The 23,623-nt window shown below is 66.4% G+C and overlaps 1 protein-coding gene across 13 annotated transcripts; it reads left to right on the top strand.

The window, feature by feature from the left end:
* Positions 1–1,206: 1,206 nt before the first annotated feature.
* On the top strand, positions 1,207–23,010 carry ELN (elastin). 13 transcript variants are annotated; one of them, XM_083806076.1, is made up of 35 exons: positions 1,207–1,381; positions 6,669–6,722; positions 7,099–7,125; positions 7,278–7,310; positions 8,596–8,640; positions 9,113–9,205; positions 9,580–9,639; positions 9,735–9,785; positions 9,869–9,919; positions 11,236–11,307; positions 11,454–11,480; positions 11,686–11,757; positions 14,636–14,677; positions 15,079–15,144; positions 15,427–15,471; positions 15,620–15,703; positions 15,787–15,846; positions 16,780–16,884; positions 16,967–17,017; positions 17,922–18,059; positions 18,145–18,201; positions 18,368–18,529; positions 18,642–18,698; positions 19,625–19,726; positions 19,924–19,977; positions 20,073–20,207; positions 20,302–20,349; positions 20,718–20,759; positions 21,061–21,105; positions 21,543–21,584; positions 21,671–21,697; positions 21,956–21,997; positions 22,133–22,162; positions 22,277–22,327; positions 22,422–23,010. In XM_083806076.1, the coding sequence occupies exons 1-35, from the start codon at positions 1,303–1,305 to the stop codon at positions 22,469–22,471; spliced, it is 2,199 nt and encodes a 732-aa protein (XP_083662202.1). In that variant the 5' UTR covers positions 1,207–1,302; the 3' UTR covers positions 22,472–23,010. The 13 variants fall into 13 exon arrangements, with proteins under 13 accessions (XP_083662202.1, XP_083662203.1, XP_083662198.1 ...); XM_083806075.1 differs by having other exon boundaries at positions 1,209–1,381; positions 9,717–9,785; positions 14,636–14,662; XM_083806070.1 differs by having other exon boundaries at positions 1,209–1,381; positions 9,717–9,785.
* The last annotated feature ends 613 nt before the right edge of the window (positions 23,011–23,623 follow it).

Below are 23,623 nucleotides of genomic sequence, written 5' to 3'. Positions count from 1 at the left end.
CCGGGTCCAGCACAGCCGGGGCTGCACCCGGGGTGGGGGGATCGGCCCGGAAGGGGGGTACGCACGCGGTTTTGCCCCGGAGCAGCCACGCTCGGCTGCACGCTGGGCAAGAACCCCCGCGCCGGGGCCTGGGGGGCGCGGTGTCTGTCCGCGGCCGGGCCTCCGGGCGAGCGCTGTGTCCCCAGGACACCCCGGCTGGGGAGGGGGCCGGGCCGTGCTGTGCCCCCCCGGCCGGACAGCCGCGGGCGCAGGCGGCTCGTTTTTCTGCGAATTCCCCGTGCCGTCCTCCCGGCGGACACCCCACGGCTGCCACCTAACGGCCACCGCGGGCCGAGCGGCGGGGACACGGCGGGCGGTGGCCGCGGCGGCGGGGCCGAGCCGAGCGCACGGCGGCAGCAGCCCGGACCCGCGGGTCCCCGCCGCCTCCCCGAGCCCCGGCACGGGCCCTGTCGGGGCCGGGACCCCTCGGGGAAGAGCATGGGAAGCGGTGCCGGTCCCCGTCCCCGTTCTGTCCCGGTCCCTGTCCCGCTCCCTGTCCCCACCCCTGTCCCCATCCCGTCCCCATCCCGTCCCCATCCCGTCCCCATCCCGTCCCCATCCCCGTCCGAGCCCAAGCACGGCCGCCGCAGGTGTCGGGGGGCTGGGGACAAACAAGCGGGGACCGAGCTGGGAGAACCCCAACGCCACAACTGCGGCGCTTTTCCGTCGCCCCCCGTCGGCTCGGTTCTAACGCCGCTCGGTCCCCCCGTTCCCCACGCCTGCCCTCCCTCCGTCCCCCTGCTGGAGACGGGTCCTCACCTGGCACCCGAGCACGCTCCGGGGGGACGCTCCGGGCCCCCGCTGTGCCGGGGCAGCCCCCACCCCTGCGCCCCGCCGCTGGCCCGGTGCCACCCGGGGTGTGCCACCCCCGTGCCACCCCGGCCCGGCCCTCCGCTCCCCTCCGCGCCCCTCCGCTCCCCTCCCGCCGGAGGCTGCCTTGGCAGCTCCGTCTGCAATTTTGGCAGAGCCGCACCAGAATTGGAGAGAGCGGCGAGGGAGAGAAATTACACACACACACACACACACACAAAAAAAAAAAAAAGGAAAAAAAATACAGCCCAATAGCCTGGAGAGGCTTGTGTGTTTGCCCTTTCGTCATGACGTAGTGTCCTGTGCCTCTCTCCCCCCTTCTCTCGTTCCTTTTCCCCTCCCTCCTTCCAACCCCCACACCCCCCCTTCCCCTCACATCCTTGGAAGCAACAATTAAGCAGCTCTGGGATAAAACACACTGACTGCGAGAGCACGGGGGCATTGCTTCAAGAGATGGCAAGGCAGGCAGCTGCACCCCTCCTTCCCGGAGTCCTCCTCCTCTTCTCCATCCTCCCGGCTTCCCAGCAAGGAGGTAAGGAAAGAAAAGGCTCCTTCCCCTTAGCACAGGGAGGCTCTGCCCGGACCTCCCCATCCTCCCCCGGCCGAGGAGGGACGAGCAGCCCCTGCCCTGCCTTGGGGACAACGGGGGGCGGCAGGGCAGCCCGCCTGGGTGCCACCTCCCCGAAGGGCTCCTTGCTCCCCGCATGCCATGCCCAGGCAGGGTGGGATGGCACCCAGGGGGGACGCACAGCTCTCCGGGGCGGCACTGCCAAGCACTTTCTGGGGGGGGCTCCAAGGCGCCGCATCCTGCCCAGGCATTGGGGATGTGCAGGCAGGGTGGCCACCGCAAGTGCCAGGGGCCGGGGGGCTGGCCCCCATCGCCCACCGGTGTGATCCCGGTGTGAGATGGGTGTGTGTGTGTGTACGTGCATCCCGCAGCCCGTGTGTGCAAGCTGCTGCACGGTGGCCGTGGCAAAGCCCCTGGCTGGGCACCACTGCAGAGCACCATGGCCTGAGACCACAGTGCCTGGTCTGGCCCCTGCGCCGTCCTCTTGTGCTTGTGTCACCAGTGTCGGCGTGGCTGTGTATGTCCCCAGTGCCACACAGACCCCGGCTGGGCAGCACTGGCTGCAGGGGCTGGGTGACACCTCTGGCACACACACATGCACGTGCATGTGCTGGGGCAGGGGACAAAAGCCACCGCGTGCCGGGGTGCACCCCCTGAATCCTGCTGCACGGCGGGAGGGAGCTGGAGCAGCTCACGCAGCAGGTGCCTGCCCGTGGGACAGCTCGTGTTTCGTGGCGGGGCCATGAGCACGCACCGGGGAGAGCTGCTCCCGGCACAGACTTAGAGCTGCCCACAACGGCAAAACTGGGCAAAGGGCTGCGAGGTGGAGACGGTGTGCTTCGGGGTGGGACAGGAACCTCTGATGGGGCTGGGTTGAAGGGGGACAGTGCCCGTCTGCCTGCACGGGGAAAATGCAATGGCTAAAGGGGCAGAGGCAGCAGCAGTGATGGGGACAGTGCCAGAGCCATTGCATGGGGCCAGTGGAGTGGGGACAAGGCAGGGTCCTGTGGGCAGGGGAGGGCAGTGCCAGTGCTGAGTCAACCCCTGCCCAGGGCAGAGCCCTCAGGGCTGCTGTCTGCAGCCAGCAGCTCCATCCACCAGTGCCCTGCTCTGCTCCCAGGACCCTGGCCCCAGGCTGGCCTGTCCCCCGCCGTGCGCACAGGGTCATCCCCCAGCGGTGCTGAGCCAGGCATCTGTGGAGCCGAGCTGCTGTCAGTGCCCGATCCTGAGTAGCTGCAGCCTGGGACCCAGGAGCCATCCCTGATGGGATGCAGCTCAGTCCTGGCCACTCTCCGTGCCTGGCAGTGATGCTCTGTGCTGGCTTTGCTTAACCATGGTGGCTTTGCTCACCAGCTCTCATGCAGCTGCCATTTGGGGCAGTCTCAGTGACTTTGGCCCCAAGGTGAGATCCCACAGCAGACTGTGAGCGTCTGGGGCTGCTGGCCCCACTCCAGACCCTGGCTCCCTCTGCAGGGGTGGTTGCTGCTTTGGGAAGCAGCTCCCCGAGGAGCTGGTGTTGGAGGTGGTCCCAGAGCTGATGGGGACACTGGAGAACATTTCCCCATGGAGGAGCGACCGATGTCCCTGCAGCCTGGAGTGCTGCTTGGCACTGGGCAGGCTCAGCTCTGCTCAACCAGCCTTGGGACAGAGGCATGGCCAGTGGCACCCACAAGGGTGGTGGGGGTGCACCCACCTGGAGGGGGCTCAGCCAAGGGGGTGAGCTGGTGGCATTTGGGAGGCTCCCAGCAGTGGCTGGGGCTCAGCCCATGCTGCTCTGCATCCCTCTGGGCAGCAGGGTTGTTCAAGGGGTTGTGCATGGCCCATGGGCCGGATTCAGGCTGCTGTAGGAGATGCCAAGTGCGGTGTTTGGAGGGGGGCACCCATCCTTCAGTGCTTCCCGGGGAGCGACACCCCAGGGAAGACAGAGGGACATGGGGGTCCCAGTCCTGCAGGTTCAGGGGCGCAGGAGCAGCTGGGCTGGGCAAAGAGGTGCTGGCAAAGGGTACAAATTCAGCCCACGGCACCTTCATCTCCTCCAGGCCTGGCCCAAGCAAGGCCACCAGGAGGGTCTGTCAGAGCTCAGTCTGTGTCACTTTGTGTGCTGGGGACTGTCCCAGCTGCGATGGCATCTCCCCTCCCCGCCACCGCAGCAGCCTGGCGGGGCTGCTCCCTTTGCAGGAGCCCGCAGGGTGCGGGCTGTCCGCAGGCACCCGGAGATGAAAGCTGAGGCTCGGGGGCTGGATGGGAGCCAGGCTCTGGAGGCTGCCTCCCGCTCTCCCGTTAGTGCTCGCTCCCGCCCGGCCTCCCGAGCTGCTACCAGTAGGCTCGGGACGCGGCACGGCTTCAAAGTTGCCTGGAGACTGCATGTTTCCAAAACCCGTTCTCCCAAAAAAGCAAACAGCAAGAGGGAAACGTCTGCCGCAGTTGAGTGCTGAGACTCCTGCGGGAAGAGGACGGGGTGGGTCTATGGAGGCGCGGGGCTGAGGACACAGGGCAAGGGGCTGAGCTGCACTGGAGCCCAGGCTGTGCGCGCCCATCCTGTTGTGGGTCCTCAGCTGGGTCTTGGATGTGGGAAGAAATAAGCTGTTGAATACAGAAAACAGCTGCATTTCTCACTTGGACTGGAATCTGCAAGTAATGCTGCAGGTAGTGGAAACAGGATAATAGCAATAGTGGTCAGAATGAAATAGTGCAGCTGTAGTAGTGACCAAACAGTACAGAAATATGGAAAAAAAAGCCCATTTTCTATAAACAACGCCCCACACCAGATTCTGAAGCTCCTCCATGGGTTATCCCCTGCTGCAGCGGGGGCTGTACATTCAGATGCAAATTCTTGGAAAGCTTTGGAATTAGATCCCTGGGGTGCAGGTCCAGCCGAGCCCTAGCCCTGTGGGGAGAAAAGGGGATGTGGGAGAAACTCTCCCTTCCCAGCCTGCCAGCAGCCTCTGTGCAGGAGCAGACACAGGGCAGGGACCCTTCAGCCCCAGCAGGGCTGTGACTCAGTTTTCCTATCCCCGATGTGCCAAGGAGAGGGCAGAGGGCCCCCATGCCAGGATCTGACCCTGAGCCGGGCAATGGGCAGCACCCGCCTCCTCCCTGCGGGGTGTGGGACAAGTGCAGCCATGGTGTTACAGCCCTGGAGCCGTCCCCGTAGCCCCGTGTGGCCCTGGTGCAGCAGCGCAGGGTGCGTGGGTCCGGCCGGGGCACGGAGCTGACCGCTTTTGGTGTCAGAACCGGCCGGGAGCAGCATCCTGCAGGGCTCCTGAGCAACGGCCTCATCTCCCCCAGATCCACACGGCCGTCCTGGCTCGTGCCAAGGCAGGCGGTCCCCATCCACCTCCTGACCTGGGCATGGAGGGGGCTGGTGAACCCCCGGACACCAACACCTCCTCTTTAACCCTCCAGAACACGCATGGCCACAAGGTGCTGGGACTGCGTGGAGCCGAAATGGGAGAGGCATGAAGGGCTGAGCACAGCCTCTGCAAACCCCCTGGGGAGCCCCGGGGCAGGTGTCCCCTGGGCCTTTATGTCCCCGCGCACCCTGGGAGGACAGCGAGCTGCACAGCCTCCTCCCGGCTTCGCTGGGGGGGCTCTGCCAGGCAGCAATGGGGCGGGGGGCCAGGGGCTCCCCAGGGCGCCCAGCATGCCCCCTGTCAGCACCAGGGTGCTGCCTGGCCACGGGGACTGCTCCTGGGGACGCTGCGGGGGGTGTCCACGCAGCCGGCCGTGGCCATCCCCTCACGGCGGGGCGGGACGGGGAGGCTGGGCGATGTGTGGATGATGTTTGGGAACAGGCAAAGGAGCTGGGCTTTGTTTTTCCAAACTGGTGGGGGGGGGGGGGGGGGCAGGCGGGGGAATGTGCCGGGAAAGGGAGCTGCTCCATAAGGCCTGGCTGGCTGCCGCCCGGCTGGGCTGGGCTGGGGCGGCGGGGTGAGCCGGCCGGTCAGCGGGGAGAGCGATGACCGAGCGCGGCCGCTGCGCTCCAGGGACGCCAGCTGTGACGGGGCCGGATTCGTGCCCCGAGCCGGCGGTTTGGGGATGCGCGAGGCCAGATCCTGCTGCTTGGCACCACTGGGGCACGTCGGCTGGGCGACACCTCTGTGTGTGTGTGTGTGCACGTGGGGGTGCTGGCGTGGGGAGCTCCAAGCCTGATGCATCCCCTGACGTGTGCGGGGATGTTGGCATGTGTCCTCCACGTGTGTGTCCCGGCACTCGTCCTTCGCCTGTGCGTGCATCCCAACGGGGGTGCGCGTGTCCTGACGCCTCACCCGTGCCTGTGTGCCCCCCCGAGATGAGCACCTGTCCCCATGAGGCAGGGATGGGACTCTGTCTCTGCTGCTCCGTGTGGTGGAGGACACCCATGAGCAGGATGCAGGGGACACCCTTGTCACTGCCATGCCGGGGGCTCCACGTGCAGCACTGGGTGCCCCCCCGGCTGGGTGCCAGCTCTGCCACCCAGCTGCCACCTGTCCCAGAGCTGTGCCACTGCCTGCACCCAGCTTCTGGGGGTGCCAGGTGCCCCCTGGCCACTGTAACCTACAGAAACCCCCAAATCCTCCTGCCATCCCCATTAAGAGTCCCCCACAGCCCTGCCAGCCCCACCACAAATCCCTTTGCAAGCCCCCCAGTGCCAGAAAGCCCTGCCAGAGGCAGAGTATCCCCTGCACTGCATCCTTGTACCCCAAACCCTGTCTCCACCCCATCCATTGCCACGATGGAGCAGGGAACATTGATCTGCCGCACGGTGTCCTGCAAGAGACAGAGCAAGGGCTAAGCTAAGCACCCCAAAAACCATCACTGTGGTGTCTGAGCACCACCGCTGAGCTCCAGCTCAAGCTGCCTGCCCTGGAAAACGGAGGGGCCTGGGAGCTTCTCGCTGCGCAGGGACGGACAGAGGGACACAGAGCTGCCAGGAGGTGGTTCTGGAGACGGCACTGGCTGGGTGATGGGATGGGGTTTGGGCAGCAGAGCTGGATCCCAGCCCACTCTCCCCCCCGGTGTAGGGCCAGATCCTGCTGCCACCCCGCCAGACCCTGGGGCAGCTCCAGACCTCATCACCACCGTATTGCTGGAGAAATGGAGGTGTGCAAGGAAAGGCAACTCCCTGCCCTCGGCCCTTGCCACGGGGCTGTGCATCCTGCCTCATCTGGAAAGAGCTGCACCCATCCCAGGGGTGCCCCCTCCCTCCCCCCAGTCCTGCTGGACACACAAATCCCTGTGGGGGTTTTAATGAGGGTCTCTTCTCTTGCAGGGGTTCCTGGTGCTATCCCGGGAGGGGGAGTCCCAGGAGCAGGCTTTTTCCCAGGTAAGGGGACCTGGGCAGTGTGGGGGCATCACAGGGATGGGCAGGCCCTTGGGGGGGCACCCAGGGCACCTCTGAGCCCAGCAGAGCAGGACCAGGGTGCTGGGACACCCTGTCCTGGGCGGCTGCAGCACCATGGCATGGGGACAGGGCTGTATCAGCCTTACGCTGGGGGTCACCAGCCCAGGGCTGGCATCTCCACAGCCCTGGCCACAAGAGGCAAAGGCCCAGGGTGACAGCCTGTCCCCGGTGCTCTGGCTAAAGGCCTGGAGACACCACAGGGGACACCCCATCTGCTTGTGTCCCCAGACCCCCAGTGTGGGCAGGGCTGGGTGGGAGCTTGCAGGGGTGGGTGCTAAGACTGTGTCGTTGCTCGCAGGTGCTGGGGTCGGAGGTTTGGGAGCAGGTGAGTGCCGGGGACCCTTCTCTGGGGTGGGGAGGGGGTGACAGGGCAGAGGCTCAGCCTGTCCCACCCGGTGTCCCCATCCCGGGATGCCTGCAGAGGGGACACACTGCAGGGAAGGGCACATCTGACCGTTCTCCCTCACTCTCCCCCAGGGCTCGGGGCTGGAGGAAAACCTCTCAAACCAGGTAAGAAGCCTTTCCCTCATCTCTCGCCGACTGTGCCAGCAGCCAGGATGCAGGAAGAGGCCGTGGGGACGGGATGTTCCCTGGCACCTGCCCATGCTTTCTGCCCTGCCCTGCTGTGCTCACCAAGCTCTCGACAGCCGCAAGGGCTCCATGCGCCTTCATCCTTGTCCCCAGCTTCAGCGTGCTGCCACCCCCTCTCCAGCTGTCCCCAAGCCCTGGTCCTCAGGTGTCCCCTGCCTGCCTGCACTTGTGGCTGGGCAGCTTTTGCTGGGGTTCTTCTGGCCCAGAGAGGAGGGGACAGGCAGGGCCACCACTAGGACAGGGAGGGGATGCAGGCAGGAGGATGCACAGCACTGGGCCTTTTGGGGGACTCCAAGCCTGGGGCAGGTCAGGGAGGTGCTGGGGCAGCACGGGCCGGTTGGTTTGGTGCTGGTGGAGATGCCCAGAGCCCCGTGGCCCGGGGGGAGATGCTCTCGGATGGGGACCGCTGTGCCTGGGGCAGGGTGCGCCGGCCTCCTCGGCCCAGCTCCGCGCCGCAGGAGCGCCAGCCCCAGGCGGGGGCCTGCAACCTCCGTTTACTCAGATTTCAGCTCGTGGAAAGAAAAACAAGGCCCTTTATTTCAGCGTAATTAAAACCAAACGCGGTGCAGCCGCGAAGCCCCAGCCGGAGCGGTGTCCGCGCCGTGAGCCAAAGGCAGTGGAATTTGCGCCTGGAGGGAGCGAGCGCTGATTAGCCCCAGATGTTGGAAGGCAGCGCTGGCCCAGCCGGAGGGACTCATTCCTCAGCCTGAAACATTTCGGCTCCATCCCCTCGTGGCCTGGCGGGGTGGGGGGCGGGCGAGGCGGAGCAGAGTGGGAAGGGAAGGCGGCAGTGATCAGTGATCGGGGTGGGGACGCGTGCCCCATGCCACCATGGCCGGGTCCTGTCCCTGTCCCCCATGCCCATCCTTGGGGCTGTGGTGGGCTGGGAGCACCGGCAAGCGAGGCGAGACCTCTGGAGCAATCTGTCCTACCAGGATGGTGCAAATGGGGGCCTCCCGCTCAGCTTTTCCTGCTGGGGAACCATCCTGTGCACATCCCCATTCAGCACAATGGCCGGATCCTGTCCTCCCTGCTTTGCACAGGGAGCAAGGAATGGGGTGGCCGGCAGGGGAAGCCCACAGCTGGGTGCTGGAGCTGTGTGGGACGGAGATGGGCAAGGGTGGCAGCACCCCAGCCCCTTCCCTGTCCCCGTACGGGTGCTTCTGCTCCCCCCCAGCCCCTCTCAGCCCGCTTCTCTTTCCAGGGGTCGGTGGCCTCGGGGGACTTGGCCCTCTTGGCCTCCAGCCAGGTGAGCATGGACAAGGACTGTCCCCAGTGCAGTGTCCCCGGAGAACCTCCCCAGGGACTGCGGGTGGCCCATCCCCATCAGTTGTAGGGCAGTGAGGTAGCTCCACCACCACGTCCACCCACGTGGGCAGGCTGGGCAGCCCCATGCAGCAACAGGGGAGGGGGGCCCGTGTCCCCACGGGGTTGGCAGCAGGGTGACAGTGTCCGCACGTGGCACGCACAGCAGTCCGAGACACCACAGGGTGCCTGGGCGGCAGGGGTGCAGAGGGCAGCAGGTTTTGGAGGGGATGTAGGGAGAAGAAGTGCAGGGCACAAGCCAGGCCGGCACCGCAGAGCTGTCCCCGCGCAGATGCCACCTAACCCTGCCTTGCACCGCCTCATGCCAGCTCGCCACCCCTCACCGCCACCGCAGCCTGGGGGTGCAGGCACCTTCTTGCTCCCCAGGGCTCACCCTGCCCCTTCTCCCCTCGCAGGTGCTGCAGGTCTGCTCCCAGGAGGTGCCTTCCCCGGGGGCATCTTCCCAGGTGCTGCATCCGCAGCCGCTCTTAAGGCTGCTGCGAAAGCTGGTGAGTGCTCAGGGTGCCTGCTGCGATGCTGGGGGGCAACACTGGGCTTGGGCATCCTCAGGGCTCTGGGGGTCCCCTCTATGCCCAGCCTTTCCTGAGGATGGGGGGCTGCAAGCAGGAGATGCTGCTCGCTCTGCCAGCCCCACCTGGTGCCTGTTCTTGTGCTGAGAAAGGGGCTTTGGTCAAGCTGGAGCCACCGGGAGCATGAAGCCCCCTGCCCTGGGACTGGGTCCCTTGCCCAAACCTGGGGGACCCATCTCCGGTGCTCCTCGGGGTGTCCCCTGGGGCCATCCCTTCCTTTGGCACCTCTCCGGCCACCCACAGCCCAAAGGTGGCATCTCACCCTGTGCCCTCCTTTTTCCCAATGTCGCCAGGTGCTGGTCTTGGTGGCGTGGGTGGAGTTGGTGTTCCTGGAGGCCTCGGGGTCCCCGCAGGTAGGAAACACCCCGTCCCCGCACCCCGAGCCCGTGGCAGCGCTGTGTGGGTTCTCAGGGCTCTCTGCCACCCGCAGGTGCTGTGGTGCCCCCAGGAGGGGTGCAGCCTGGGGTCGGCGCGGCAGCGAAGCCCCCCAAAGTACCAGGTGGGTGCATGGCCCAGAAGGGGCTGGTGGCGGTGGGGAACGACTCTGGCTGGGGGCTCACTGCTGCCTTTCTCATCCCACAGGTGCTGGCATCCCTGGAGCCTTCCCGGGCGGTGGCGTGCTCCCTGGCGCAGGTGAGCTGGGGTCCCCATCCTGCGGCAGCACCCTGACCTCTGAAGGGGTCCCCATCCCATGGGAACACCCCATCATCTGAGTGGGTCCCCATCAATGACAGTAACCCAGCCTGCAAGGGTGGCCCCATCCCTTTGCACCATCCCAACATCCAATGGGGTCCCCATCCTGTGGGAACACCCCAGATTTCAAGGGGACCCCCATCCAACAGCAGCACCCATCCCTTGAGGGGGTTCCCATCGCATGGTGGCACCCCAGCCTGCAAGGCAAAGCCCCTCCAAAAGCAACACCCCAACCTCTTGGGGTTTTCCTATCCCACAGCAGCACCCCAGGCTCCAAGGAGGTCTGCATCTAATAACACTGCCCAAACCTCTGAGGGTGTCCCCATCCTGTTGCAACACCCCAGTCTCTGAGGGGATCCCCACCTACCAGCAGCACCCCAATCTCCAAGGGGGTCCCCATCCCAAGGCAGCACCCCAGTGGCCGACCCTCCTAGCTGGCATCAGTGGTCTCATGGCCAGCTGTGCCCTGGCCTCATGTCCCCGTCCTGGTGTGTTCAGTCCCGCTGGGACACTGCTGCCAGCCTGCAGCCAGCACTTTTCCTAAAGTGACATCTCCGTGGTGCCAGAGGCAGGGGCCCGTGGGAGCAAGCGGCACCAGCACGGGACATGGAGCGGAGCTGGCGCAGGCCATGTGGGGCCGGCTTGCCCGGCCAAGGGCTGTGGGGGGAGGAGACGGGTGGCGGGGGCAGGAATTCCTCACTGCAAAGCAATCTGGGGAGGAAAACTTGTGAAAACAAGATGTTTCGACATTGTCAGAATGGGAAGTGTGTTGTTTCTGGTCAGGAATGTCTTTCCATGTCTGAAAATGCGTGAGTTATAATGAAAGACATTTGTAAAAGGGGGGGGCTGGAGAGAAAAATACAAACAAACAAAAAAGAACAACCCAAGCACTGTCAGGCAGAGCAGCGCCCAGCAGCACTCTTTTTCCCTGGTTGCCTCTGGAGGGTGAGGGCTGGGGGGGGCAGGACCCCACCTCCAGCCTGGGGGGGGGCTCGGGTGCCCCACAGCTGGGGCTGGCTGCGGGGAGCACGTCCCCTCCGGCTGTGCCGGCGCTGGGCGCAGGGCGTCCCCGCACACCCCTGGGTGCTGAGCCAGGGCAGGCTGGCAATGATTTGGGTGGGGTGGGCGGTTGGGTCAGGGCAGGAACAAGGTCTGGAGGTCTTTTCCTTTGCACTGAGCCAGAGAACATGGGTCTGGGGTACCAGCAACACCACGAGGCCCCACCACGCTCACCCGTCCCCTCTGCTCCATCCCAGGTGTCCGCTTCCCTGGCGTAGGGGTGCTGCCCGGCGTTCCCACTGGCGCTGGCGTCAAGGCGAAAGGTCCAGGTATGTCCCTGCTCCTCCGCGCATGGCAGGGTCCAGGGCTGTCCCCAGGCCACCCCCCCGGGCTGACCAGGCAGGACATCATGGGCTGTTGTGGAGCCCTGGGGACCAGCCCCACGACTCACGGGGACGTTTGTGTTTCTCCCCAGGAGCAGGAGCCTTCGCAGGAATCCCCGGTGAGTGTCCCCTCTCTCCCGCCTGTCCTTCTCTTCCTTTCCAAGCTTCTCCATCACTGCCGTGGCCTCCTCACACCAGAAGGTGCCTCAGGGGCTTCCCAAGCCGTGGCCGGGGAGCCGGGGTGCCGCGGGCACCCCCCTCTCACAAGGTCTGGTGGCAGCCTGGGCAAGGGCTCCAGGTGAGCGTCTGCTGTTGGCTTTGCAGGACTGGGAGGCTTTGGAGGCCAGCAGCCTGGAGTCCCTCTGGGGTATCCCATCAAAGCTCCCAAGCTCCCAGGTAAGCGGCCACAGCCAGCAGGGGTGCGGGTGAGGGCCCCGAGCAGCGCCAGGGGGACCCCACGTCCTCACTGCCCCGGGCTGAGCCCCGGTGGCCCTGGGTCCCCCGGACCCGGCAGTGCTGGCGCTGGTAGGGGACAGCAGGACGGAGCCGGGCACCGCTGGGCGGGCGATTCCAGCTGCCGCCCACAGCCCCGAGGGCAGATCCTGCCCGGGGCTGCCGCTGCTCCTGCTCCCGGCCCCAGGGTGATGCTGTGCCTTCCGCTGGCTGCCAGGCGCGCCAGGGACAAGCAGGAGTGCTCTGGGGATGTGCGCTGGGCAAGGTCATCCCAGGCTGGCTCCACAGCCCCCTCCTGGCACCAGGCACATCTTTCCAGGAATCCTCTGCTTCCTGTGGCTCCTGGGGGCCAGGGGATGTGCTGGGCATCACCAGACGCTCACCCAGGCTGAATGTCCCCTCTTGGGGACCGCTAACCAAGGCCACCACCAGCAGGCTGGCAGTGGGGACGGAGCACAAGGCAGGTCTCCCTCTTCACTGCCCGCAGAGATGATGCTCAGCCCCAGCCCAGGGGCGCTCAGCACCCCTTTCCCAACCAGTGCTGCTCCAGTGGCATCTGTCACCTGTCCCCACGCTGGGTGCCAGACCTGCCTGTCCCCAGCCAGCCGTGCCCGGCAGGGACAGCAGCAGGATGGCAGTGCCAGGTGGGAGGGACCGGGTGGCACAGCCTGTCTGCGGATGCCAGCAGCTGGCGGGCCCACCCCGGTGACATCCAGAGCAGGAAGAGGGGAGCCAGATCCGGCCAGGGATCCGCATCCCTGGGGTGCCAGAGTGAGAGGAGGTCCACGGGCTTTATCCTGGGGTGGAGCCCACCCCGGGGCACACATCCCTCCCCACCACGGGCGCCAGACCCAGCAGCTCCGCCGGCTTCCCCCGCCAGGGCCCACAGCCGCGAGCGGCAGCAGAAATACTTGGCCAGCGCCCGCTTCCTCCCGCAGAGGCTCGTTACGCTCGTTAGGGCGACCCAGCCCCGCGGAGATCGGATGCCGTCTGGCCGCCCGGCCCCAGACTGCCTTTCATGGGGTGCCTGGCGCGGGCACCTGGCCACGTCCCGGCGGCCCCGCCAGTGGCCTGCAGCCCAGACGGGGCTGACCCACTTTCTGGGGAGCCGCCGTGCCTAAATCAGAGGAGGGAGCCCCACCAGCAGCGAGTGGCTGCGTCGCCCCCTCCCTCCCTGTGGACCCCTGTCCCTGTGGCTGCAAGGCAGGCAGTGGCGGTGGTGGTGCCACCCCTTGCAGGGTGCAGTAGGATGGCGGTGCTGTCCCCCAGTGCGGTTTCAGGTGCCGGGTGCATCCCTGTCCTCCCCGGGATCCCTCCTTGTCACTCCCCAGCAGCTTGGGGACACGCTGGGCTGGCTGTCACAGCCGTCACGGCTCTTGGTTTGAGCAGGGTAATGCTGCAGGTGGGCTTGGGTGCTGCTGAAAGATGTGTGACACGTCCCTGTGTCCCCCGTGTCCCCCGAGCTGCATGCCGGAGCTGGTGAGCGCAGGTCAAGAGGGGACGAGGGGAGAGCACTGAAAACGACATGTTCAGAGGAAAGTCTCCTTTCTGGAGGGATTGCTGAAAATGCCCCAGGCAGCTCCCGCTCCGGGCTGCCCTGACTCAGGAGGGGTCCCCAAGGCCACCCCACTTTCTGGGGGCACAGGCTGATGCTGTGGCTGAAATCAGGGTCCCACCTGGTGTCATAGGGAAGGGAATGGTGCCCCAGAGCCCAGCCACACCAGGGGTGGTCTCAGGGCTGGGAAAACTGGTTCCCATGCCAGCTGCTGTGTCCATTGGCATTGGTGATGCTAGTGGCTGTCCCTGTGCTGGCACCAAGGGGGTGAGCACCAGCCGGGTGGGTGGCAGTGGCTCTGCGGAGCTGGGCTTGGACCAGCAAAACCCCTGGAGTCCCAAGGGCTTGGATCTTAGGTGCCATCTCCACAGGTGTCACCCAGTCAGTGTCGGGCGGCCCTGGGGCAAGCCAGGCGCTGGCGGCGCCGGGTGCCACTGGGGACCCCGGGCACAGCTGCCGGCTGCGGAGCCCGTCCAGCCTCATGTGGCACCTGGTGGAAACGGCTGGCGGGGGGGGAAATGTGGTACGCACGTGTGGCTGCGGGAGGGGACGCCTGCAGCGACGCCTTCTCACGAGCATCCTGGCCACAGGCGCCGGCCCTGCCCGTGGCTGGGGAGCTGGGTGTCCGCAGGGCACCCCCGCCGTGCGCGGCCCCAGCTGCCACCAGCAGGGACGCGGCAGCTTGTCCCTGCTCCTCGGGCTGCAGCCACCGCCATGCGGAGAGGCGGGCATCCCCACGCTGTCCCATGCGACGGGACACTGCTCTTTCGCAAGGAGCCATCTCCCCGGCCGCGATGTTCCTTCTCGTAATCCTCCCCCCCGTCCCTTCTCGCCGACCTCCTAATGAGGTCACATTTCAGCGGAGGCTCCCAAGCCCTGATTCCAATTAAATCCTCGCGTTTGGAGCTGGCCTTGGCGCAGCCAGCCGGGTACGGCTCTCGCCGCGGGGCTCCTGGGGGGCCCCCTGCTGAAGCGGGGTCACGGGAGGCTCCGGCAAACACACGCTCATGTTGGAAACCAGCTCTGCGTGCTGCAGCCCTCGGCACGGGGTTCACTTCTGGAGCTGCTGCGGAGAGGGGCACCTCCGGGAGGTCCCGTCACGAGGTGGGGGCACACCCCAAAAAAGACTTTCCTGACTTGGAAGGAGCCCTGGTGCTGAGGGCTCGCCTTGCACAGCCAGCTGGCAAAGAGGGGCTACACCGCGGGGCAGAGGGGGCACGGCCACCGGCAGCCAGGTGCTAACCAGCCGCCTTCTCTCCTCTCCAGGTGGCTATGGATTGCCCTACAGCACTGGTAAGCTGCCCTATGGTGAGTGCTCATAGCCCTTGCTCCACGGTCGTAGCTGCTCACAGCGCCTAGGCTTTGCGAGGGGCACCCTGACCCGGGGCAAAGCGACCCACGCTGGGTGGGGACGCAGGCAGGGCAGAGGGACGGGGATGGCGTGGTGCCCACGGGCACCCCCCCCCCCCCCGCTGGGCATCCCGTGCCATGGGGCCAGCAGCCAGCAGCTCTTGGCTCGTGCTGGCTAGGATATGTCCCGTGCTGCAGCCAGCTCTGCTCGGGGAGGTTTGAGGCGGCATCTCCAGCCTGGGGCTGGCTTGGGTGTCCCCAGCATGTCCCCAGATGTGGGGCTGGAGCTGCTGTCTGCCTTGCCCCCCCTCTCGAGGGCCAGATGCTGACCTTGCTGTGCTTTCTCTTTGTGTTTGCAGGTCTCGGACCTGGCGGGATAGGAGCAGGACTTGGTGCTGGAAAGGCTGGGTACCCCACTGGGACAGGTACGGCCCTTTCCCCAGCAGTCCTGGGGGGTGGCAGGGACCTGCAGAGTATGGCAGGGGGGGCAAGCACCCCCTCAGCTTCACCAGTCACTGGATGGGATACTCAGCACTGTCTGGTGGCCCCAGGGTGGCCAGAGAGGGGCTAGGAACAGCCTGGGGTGGGCTGTGTCACCTTGCTAAGGAGAGGGGGCAGCTGCTGGTGGGAGGCACCAGTCCCCAGGACTGGGGGGGCTGTGCTGGGATGGCCACAGGTCCTCAGCATCTCCTCGTGTCCTTCCCCAGGAGTTGGAGCACAGGCGGCAGCAGCGAAAGCAGCAGCTAAGTACGGTGAGTACCCTGTATACTTAGTACCCTGTTGTGCTCCGTGGGCACAAACGGGGCCCATGTCCCCGCCTGGGTGGCTGCTGTCCCCCTCCCAGGTTGGGGGACCGGTGGTGTCCCCTCCCCGAGCTGACGTCCCCTTTTCCCCCCACAGGAGCCGGTGTCCTGCCCGGGGTTGGCGGCATCCCAGGGGTGGGCGGCGTGGTGCCCGGCGTCGGCGTTGTCCCAGGAGTTGGAGGTGAGGCTGGGCTCAGCCCTGGGCTGCGGATGCCGATGTGTCCCCCCGTCCACACTCCTGATTCTCTCCTGCTACCCCGGCAGTTGGAGGGCCAGCGGCTGCAGCGGCAGCAGCGAAGGCAGCGGCGAAGGCAGGAGCCTACGGTGAGTCCCTGCTCTCGGCACGGCTGAGCAGTGCTGGCGTGGCTTCGCGGGGTGCTTCCCTCTGGGATGCTCGCCCAGCCCAGTGGGCTCCACATGGCTCCAGCATCTGCGTGCCCAAGCTTGGGGCGAGTTGAACCCCTCTGCTGAGCCATTGTGGGCTGCAACCCCCCCCCCCCCAGGGCTGCAGGGGGGCTTTCCCCCTTCTTGCAGAAGCTTGGCATTGCAAAGCCTCCGCTGCCTGCTCTGAAGGACATGGGGACGTGGCAGGTCCAGGCTGTGCCGCGAGGCAGTGACAGCTCCCGCAGTCCTGCCGGGAGGGCGTCTGCAGCGGGCCATGGCTCGCGAGCAGAGGGACAAGCTCGGCTCTGCGGATCGCATGCTCGCTGCTCCCCTCGTTGGCAGAGGGAGCCAGTTTCGCAGGAGCAGGCACGCGCTCATTGGAGCATCCAGAGGAAATGCGTCAGCCCCGGGAGCAGCTGGGATTTATGAGCCCGTCCTTGGGGGACCTCGGGGTCCTGCCAGCTGCCACCAGCTCCCGAGCGGCCACGTGGGCTCCCAGGCTGGGAGCTGGGAATCCCCTGCCCGGGTGCGTGCGTGCAGTGGGGCCGTCGCACGCCCAGGAGTGGAAGCATCCTGGGGCTCGGTGCGGAGCAGAGCAGCAGCCAGTGAAATCAGGGGGATTTGTTGTTGCTGGAAGCCCACACCATGCCCGTGCCTGCTGGGCAAGTGGGAGCGCATCTGCCCTGGCCTCTGGTGCACCCCATCCCTGGGGGATGCGCATGTGGGCACTGGTCCCGTAGCAGGTATTTTGGGAGGTGCTGAGCCCGTTGATTCTCCAGCCTCTGGCTTTGCTTGAGGGGTCCACAGCCACATGCTCTGGGGCCGGCAGCATGGGGCATTTTGGGGTGCTCTGACTGCTCTGCTTCCCTCCAGGTGCAGGAGTGCTGCCCGGTGTCGGCGGTGTGCCAGGCCTTGTGCCTGGTGTCGGTGGTGTCCCCGGCTTGGTGCCCGGTGTCGGAGGTGTCCCCGGGGTGGCAGGTGACTGTTCCTGCGAGTGCTGTCCCCGCTGCAGGTGGCACGGGGGCAGGTGGCTCAGGGTCCCTCTCTCTCCTGTCCTCAGGAGTTGGAACGCCAGCGGCAGCAGCAGCAGCAGCAAAGGCAGCTAAGTATGGTGAGTACTGTAGGGGGCAAGGAGACCCTCGGCCACCCCATTATCCTGGGGACCCCTCTGTGGGACTTGGGGTGCCACCAGGCAGGTGGCTCTGCCCTGGAGATCGCTCCCAGTGGATCTTCATGGGGAAGCATCCAGGTGCTGGATGTGCCCAGCCTGGCTCCCAGCTGCTCTGCCTGGGCCCACCTTTGTCCCCTGCCTTTGTCACTCCCCAGGTTTCTGCAGGCCGTGATGCCACTGGTGTTTCATGGGGGTGAATGGATGAGACCAAACTGACTTTGTTTGCTTCTTGTCTGAAATTTTTGGTTTTGTTCCAAAAACCAGTGGGATCTGGCAAGCACCCCTGACTTGGTCTAGCAGGACCGTGGTCCCCAGCAGGGACTGACACCCCAGCACCTCCCGCAGCAGTGAAGCTGAGAGGCTGGGCTCGGAGAGGAGGCACAGTGGAGGGCTAAACCATTGCTGGCCATTTCTTTCATTTGTTTTCTGCATCATGCAGAAAGAAAAAAAAAAAAAGGCAATAAGTGGATGGGATTTAGGGAGAAAACTGGCAATCTTCATGGCCCCTGCTCTCATACACCAGTGAACTTTTCATTGCTGAGCTTCTCCCTAAATCCCAGCACTTGCAGGTGGCTACTGGGGGCCACCAGCCACTTCTCTGTGCCCTGTTGGGCTCAAAGGCTCCATCTCTTCATGCCGAGGATTATCTGGAGCCCCCCGTGGCATCGTCCCCCATGCTGGTGACTTCCCAGCCTCTTGGGTGACCCAGCACCAGGCGCGTGTCCCAGCCGCCTGCAGGGATGAGGCAGGGGGTGCTTCCCCCCATGGCATGATGGCAAGGGCAGACCTCCCTCCTTGTCCCATGGCTCAGCCACTCCAAATTCTCTCCTCTCGCTGTCTGCAGGAGCCGGCGTTGGTGTTCCCGGTGTCGGTGTTCCTGGCATTGGCGGCGTGCCTGGTGTCCCCGGTGTGGCTGGTGTCCCCGGCGTGCCTGGTGTCCCTGGCGTGGCAGGCGTCCCTGGCGTGGTGCCTGGTGTCGGAGGTGAGCGGAGGGGCTGGGGACACAAGGGGACAGCGTGGTGCTGGCCTCTCCGCTCCCCCTGACACCCTTCCTTCTATCCCCACAGTGGGTGGCCCAGCAGCTGCTGCCGCAGCGAAGGCTGCAGCGAAAGCGGCCGCATTTGGTGAGAGACCTTCGTCCTTTGTGCTGGGATGGAGGGAGAGAGGGAGGGGAGATACAAATGGCCTGGGCGTGGGGCTCGGCCGCATCCCTGGTCCTCTCTGCAGGAGCAGGGTACCTGCCCAGGGCCGGTGTGCTGAGGGTTGGTGTAATGAGGGTTGGTGTAACAGGAGCTGGCGTGCCCGGAGCCGGCGTTCCCGGAGTCGGTGTGCCTGGAGTTGGAGTACCTGGAGTCGGTGTGCCCGGAGTCGGTGTGCCCGGAGTCGGCGTTCCCGGAGTCGGTGTGCCTGGAGTTGGTGTTCCCGGAGTCGGTGTGCCCGGTCTGGTACCTGGTGAGATGCTCTCTAAGGGATGCTCAGGGATGTCTGCGGTGGTGCTGGCCAGTAGGCACTGGCATGGCCACTGCAGGCCGTCGCTGCCCCTCACTCTCCCCCTCTCCCCCAGGAGCCGGCCCTGCTGCCGCCGCTGCTGCCAAAGCGGCCGCCAAAGCAGCCAAGTACGGTAAGACGGGCTTGCTCCGGTGTTAACCCGCACGTCCTGCCTCCTGCCACCTCCCCGCCCCAGGCTGCTTCCCCAGCTGGGGCTGAGGCACTGCACGGGGTCCCCATGGGTCGGGGTGAGGGGATAGAACTCTGCGTGGGATGAGGTCCTGGCTGTGTCAGGGGATGCTCTCCAGAGAGTTGGTCTGCATGGAGGCTCCTAGGTCCATCATCCATGTGCCTTCTCATACATTCATCCATCCACCCTACATTCTACTCACACATCCACACCACCATCCCCTCATCCCCTCATCCTCTCATCCCCTCATCCGTCCACCCTTCCACCCGTCCACCCGTCCACCCATCCATCCATCCATCCATCCATCCATCCATCCATCCATCCATCCATCCATCCATCCATCCCTCACCTCCATCCACCCACCCATGCACATCTCGTTCCCTCCATTCACATCACCACCCATCCATCCATCCACTATCCACTCCACCATCCATCCATCCATCCATCCATCCATCCATCCATCCATCCATCCATCCACTATCCACTCCACAGTCCATCCACCCATCCATCCATCCACTATCCACTCCACCATCCATCCCACCATCCATCCCACCATCCATCCCACCATCCATCCACCATCCCTTCTACCATCCCTCCACCATCCCTCCACCATCCATCCACCATCCATCCACCATCCATCCGCCATCCATCTGCCATCCATCCCACCATCTATTCCACCATCCATCCACCATCCATCCCAACATCCATCCCCATCTCCACCCTCTATCCCAACATATATCCCACCATCCATCCCACCACCCCTCCCACCGCCCTCCCACCTGCACCATCCCTCCGCCCATCCCAGCCCTCTTGCAGCCCCTCTCTCTCTTCCTGAGCTGGAGCCCCAGTCCTTCTCTTTCTTCTTGCAGGGGCAGGTGGCCTGGCTCCTGGCGTGGGTGGCCTGGCTCCTGGCATAGGTGGCCTGGCTCCTGGTGTGGGTGCCTTGGCCCCCGGCATTGGAGGTGTCCCAGGTGAGGCAGGCGGTGGTGGCAGCTGGGCTGGCACTGGGACAGGGCTGGGGCACCTCGGGTACCTGGGACTACCTTGGTGGTCTCCGTCAGCGCGGGGCCGTCTGTTGGTGGATGCCAAGGTGGCAGGGATGGGCTTTGCCCAGCACTGCTGCGGAGGCTTCCCCCAGGGCTGCTGACCCTTTTCTCGCTGTCCCCAGGAGTCGGAGGTCCGGCAGCAGCAGCAAAAGCAGCAGCCAAGGCAGCCAAATACGGTGAGTACATCTCCACGCGGGGCAAGCGGGTGCCAGCACGGCATTGTCCCAGCTCCACGCAGCCCCGGGCTGTGTCCTCACCCCCTCTTCCGCAGGTGCCGGTGTCGGAGGGGTGCCAGGCGCAGTGCCCGGTGTTCCCGGTGTGCCAGGAGTGACACCCGGCGTCGGCGGCGTCCCCGGGTTGGTGCCGGGCGTGGGGGTACCCGGTGCCGGCGTTCTCCCTGGGGCAGGTGAGGGCAGCACTGCATCCAGATGTGGGGGTGGGTGGGATGGGGAGGCGCTGGGGTACCTGTCCTAAACGCGGTGCCCTTGTTTGCTTTGCAGGCATCCCCCAAGTAGGGGTGCAGCCAGGTGCTAAGCCTCCCAAATTCGGTACGTATCACTGCCACCCATCCCCAGCCCGCTCCCCCTTGGGCACCCCGTGTTGATATCGGGGTGCTGGCCACTCTTCATGTCCCCACATGCCCTGCGGAGCCCTGGGCATGGGGGGGTGGCATGCTGTCACCCCTGGGTGCAGAGTGCCACCCGGTATGGTGGCTTCCCCCCACCCCGGTCTCCCCGGGGACATTTTCCTCCCGTTCTGCACTGCCTGCCGCGAGGCACCACGCAGAAGGCCCCCAGGTCTTCCTGCTCTGGGGGGAGGTGGGACGGGTGCCAGGGCCACCCCGGGGGTTCACTGCCTCCCCCCAAGCTCCCCGTGCAGGCTGGGGGGACGTGGTCTCACTGCCTCTCTCTGACAGGCGTTCCCGGAGCCGGAGTCCCAGGGGTTGGTGGCATCCCAGGTGGGTGCTGTGCGGGCAGGGGGTGCTCCCCCAGGGCATGGGGCTGCATCAGGAAGGTCTGGGCTTGTGTGGGGCTGGGTGAGCAGCAAGTTGGACCCTGGACTGGTGCTGGAGCTGCGATGCTCCCTGCAAATCCCCCCGCCACGTGAGCCAGGAGCGATGGCAAGGCCAGTGCTGCCATGCCCAGCGTCCCTGGTCCCCACTTCCCACCCCAGCCCAAATCCCTGGGCACAGACCCCACAGCCCCGCGCTGCGTCCCCACGGTCACCTCGGGAGTGCTCACCCAGGCTCCTCACCACAGGTGGCCTCGGAGTTGGTGGCCTCGGAGTTGGTGGCCTCGGTGCTGGTGAGTGGTGCTGGTGGGCTCGGCGTTGAGGGTCCCAGGGACAGAGGGGTCTGTGCAGGGTGCCGAGAAGGAAGGGGCATCGGGGGGAGGCAGGAGATTCAGGGCCGCTTCTGTCCCCTCCTGGCTGTGGCCCTGTGGGATGTGGGGGAGCAGTGCCCAGCTGGGTGCTGTCCCACCCCGAGGGAGCTGGGGCACCTCTGCCGTCCCACGGCGTGTCCCCACCCTGCTGTCACCGTGCCCTGTCTGTGCCTGCCGCCTGCCCAGGGGTACAACGGGAGGGGACGGCCCCCACCAAGCAGGTACCAAGGGCCCCAGCCCCAGCGTGTCCCAGGCTGTGGGGACAGGGGATGGTACAGCACAGTGTCCCCAACACGTGGAGACACCCGGGGACCCTCTGGGCTGGTGGGGGGCTGCACTGACACCCACCTCTGCTGCAGGGCTTTTGTATCCAGGAGCTGCTGGAAAACCTCCCAAGCCAGGTAAGGAGCGGGGACAGCCCTGGCCAGCGGGGTGACGTCCCTGTCCCTACGGCCGCCACCCTCACCGGGGCTCTCCCTTCCCGCAGGTTTTGGTGTTGGGGGGCTGCAGCCAGGTGAGTGCCGGGGCCAGGGGCCAGGGTGGGACCCTGTCACCGACCGCACTGCCCCTCTTGCTGTCCCCACCCCGCTGGGCACACCACGGCCTCGCAGGGCACACTGAAGCCGGGTGGGCACCCAGGGGTGCTGCTGGGGTCGGGGGCTCTTGGGGCAGCTCGCGCCCAGCTCGCTGCAGGCTTGGGGACACTGCGGCCACGCAGGGCTGGGGTGGCAGCGCTGTCACCGGCTGTCACCGGCTGTCACTTTTTCCCCAGGGGCTGGAGTTCCCGGCTTTGGCGTGTCACCGATATTTCCAGGTACCTTCCCCTGCGTGCCCTGTCCGTGGGGACACGCGCAGCCACGGGGCACGGGGACATGGCCACGGGGAGCGGGAGCGGGCTGGGCTGGGGGGCACGGGGCTGAGCGTCACTGAGGCTTCGCTGTGCTTTCAGGTGGGGTCGGCGGCCAGCTGGGATTTGGCGGTGAGTGCGCCCCAGCCACGCGGGTTGGGGACAGTGGGCTGGGGGTCACCTCCTCCCCAGGGGGCACCCACGGAGCCCCCCGCCCCGCTCAATGTCTCCGCCTTGTCCCCACAGGGAAGCCCCCCAAGACCTTCGGAGGAGCCCTCGGGGCCCTGGGCTTTAGAGGTGAGCTCCGCCGGGTCCCCCCCACCCCTGCCCGGCTTCCAAGCCCCCTGCCGGGGTACGGGGGGGCTGAGCCGGTGTCCCCCCCCCAACCCAGGTGGAGTTGGCTGCGCACAAGGGAAATACTGCGGGAGGAAGCGGAAGTAACCGCCCGCCCCACCGATAACCTCATGAACTTTGGTGCTACTGCATGGTCCAGAATGTAAATCCCCAGCCCAGCTGAGACCCCCCTGGCCCCCCGGCCCCACGCTCCCGGGAGGGACCCCACGGCGCGGCAGCAGCGCCGGGGCCTGCCCCCACCCCGGGAGTTCTCCCCCCGACCCCCCCAGGGAGCGCGGAATAAACTGCGGGGAGCAGCTGTCCCCCTTGGTGCTATCGCTCCCTGCGGGGGGGCCTGGGACCCCCCCCCGACACCCCCTGCCCCGGTGCTGCCCCCCGGGGTGAGTGGCGAGAGCTGACCCCGGAGGGGGGCAGGCCGAGCGGGGGGCACGAGGGGCACCGGGGGGGGAAGGAGGGAGGGAGGGAGGGGGTCCCGGCGGCAGGGGACAACGTGGGGGGGCTTGTCCCCGCCGGCCTGCGACCCCCCCGGCTCCCTTCATGTTACTCACTTTGATATAACTGGGTGGGACGCCCTACGCAGAGGGAATCGCTGCCAACAGACTAATAAAGGACAAGTTTTTAAAGGACTCTGCCTCCGTCCTGCTTCTGCGTCCCCCTGACACCCTCCATGGTGACACCGGGGACGTGTGCGGGGACAGCCGGTGACCCAGCGGGTTGCCCTTGCCCACGGTGACATCCCGGGCACCCAGGGGGATGTCCATGCCCTGACACTCGGTGACAGCCTCGGGACACGGGGGGGATAGCCATGCCCCGTCCCACATGGGGACCCGAGGGGGTGGCACATGGGAACAGCCTGGGGACCCAGGGGAAATCCTTGCCTTGACCCATGGTGACAGACCAGCGACCCAGAGGGACATCCAGAGGGACATCCGTGCCCTGTCTGAGCAGGGCACCGGGGGGACAGCCATGCCCCACCCCACGGTGACACCTCGGACACCAGCGGACACCCACACCCTGCCTCACGATGCCGTCCTGGACAGCGGGGGGACGCCCAGGCCCTTCCCCACACCGGGGGGATCCTTCCCCCCGCCGGGCCCCGCGCTGCCCCCGCCCCTCCCGGCCCCGCCCCGCGCCCCGCCCGCAGGCCCCGCCCCCAGCCCCGCCCGCAGGCCCCGCCCCCAGCCCCGCCCCTTCCCCGGGCCCCGCCCCCCCCGCCCCCGCGCCGGCGCCCTGCGCCCC

The sequence above is a fragment of the Anser anser genome (genome assembly GCF_964211835.1).
Source record: "Anser anser genome assembly, chromosome: 20".
Classification (NCBI taxonomy): domain Eukaryota; kingdom Metazoa; phylum Chordata; class Aves; order Anseriformes; family Anatidae; genus Anser; species Anser anser.
This window is presented reverse-complemented; position numbering and strand designations above follow the sequence as displayed.

Coding starts and splice junctions, on each gene's coding strand:
- ELN (XM_083806070.1), top strand. CDS start 1,303: ATGGCAAGGCAGGCAGCTGCACCCCTCCTTCCCGGAGTCCTCCTCCTC. Junction 7,126..7,277: donor GGTCGGAGGTTTGGGAGCAG/GTGAGTGCCGGG, acceptor ACTCTCCCCCAG/GGCTCGGGGCTGGAGGAAAA. Junction 20,350..20,717: donor TGCTAAGCCTCCCAAATTCG/GTACGTATCACT, acceptor TCTCTCTGACAG/GCGTTCCCGGAGCCGGAGTC.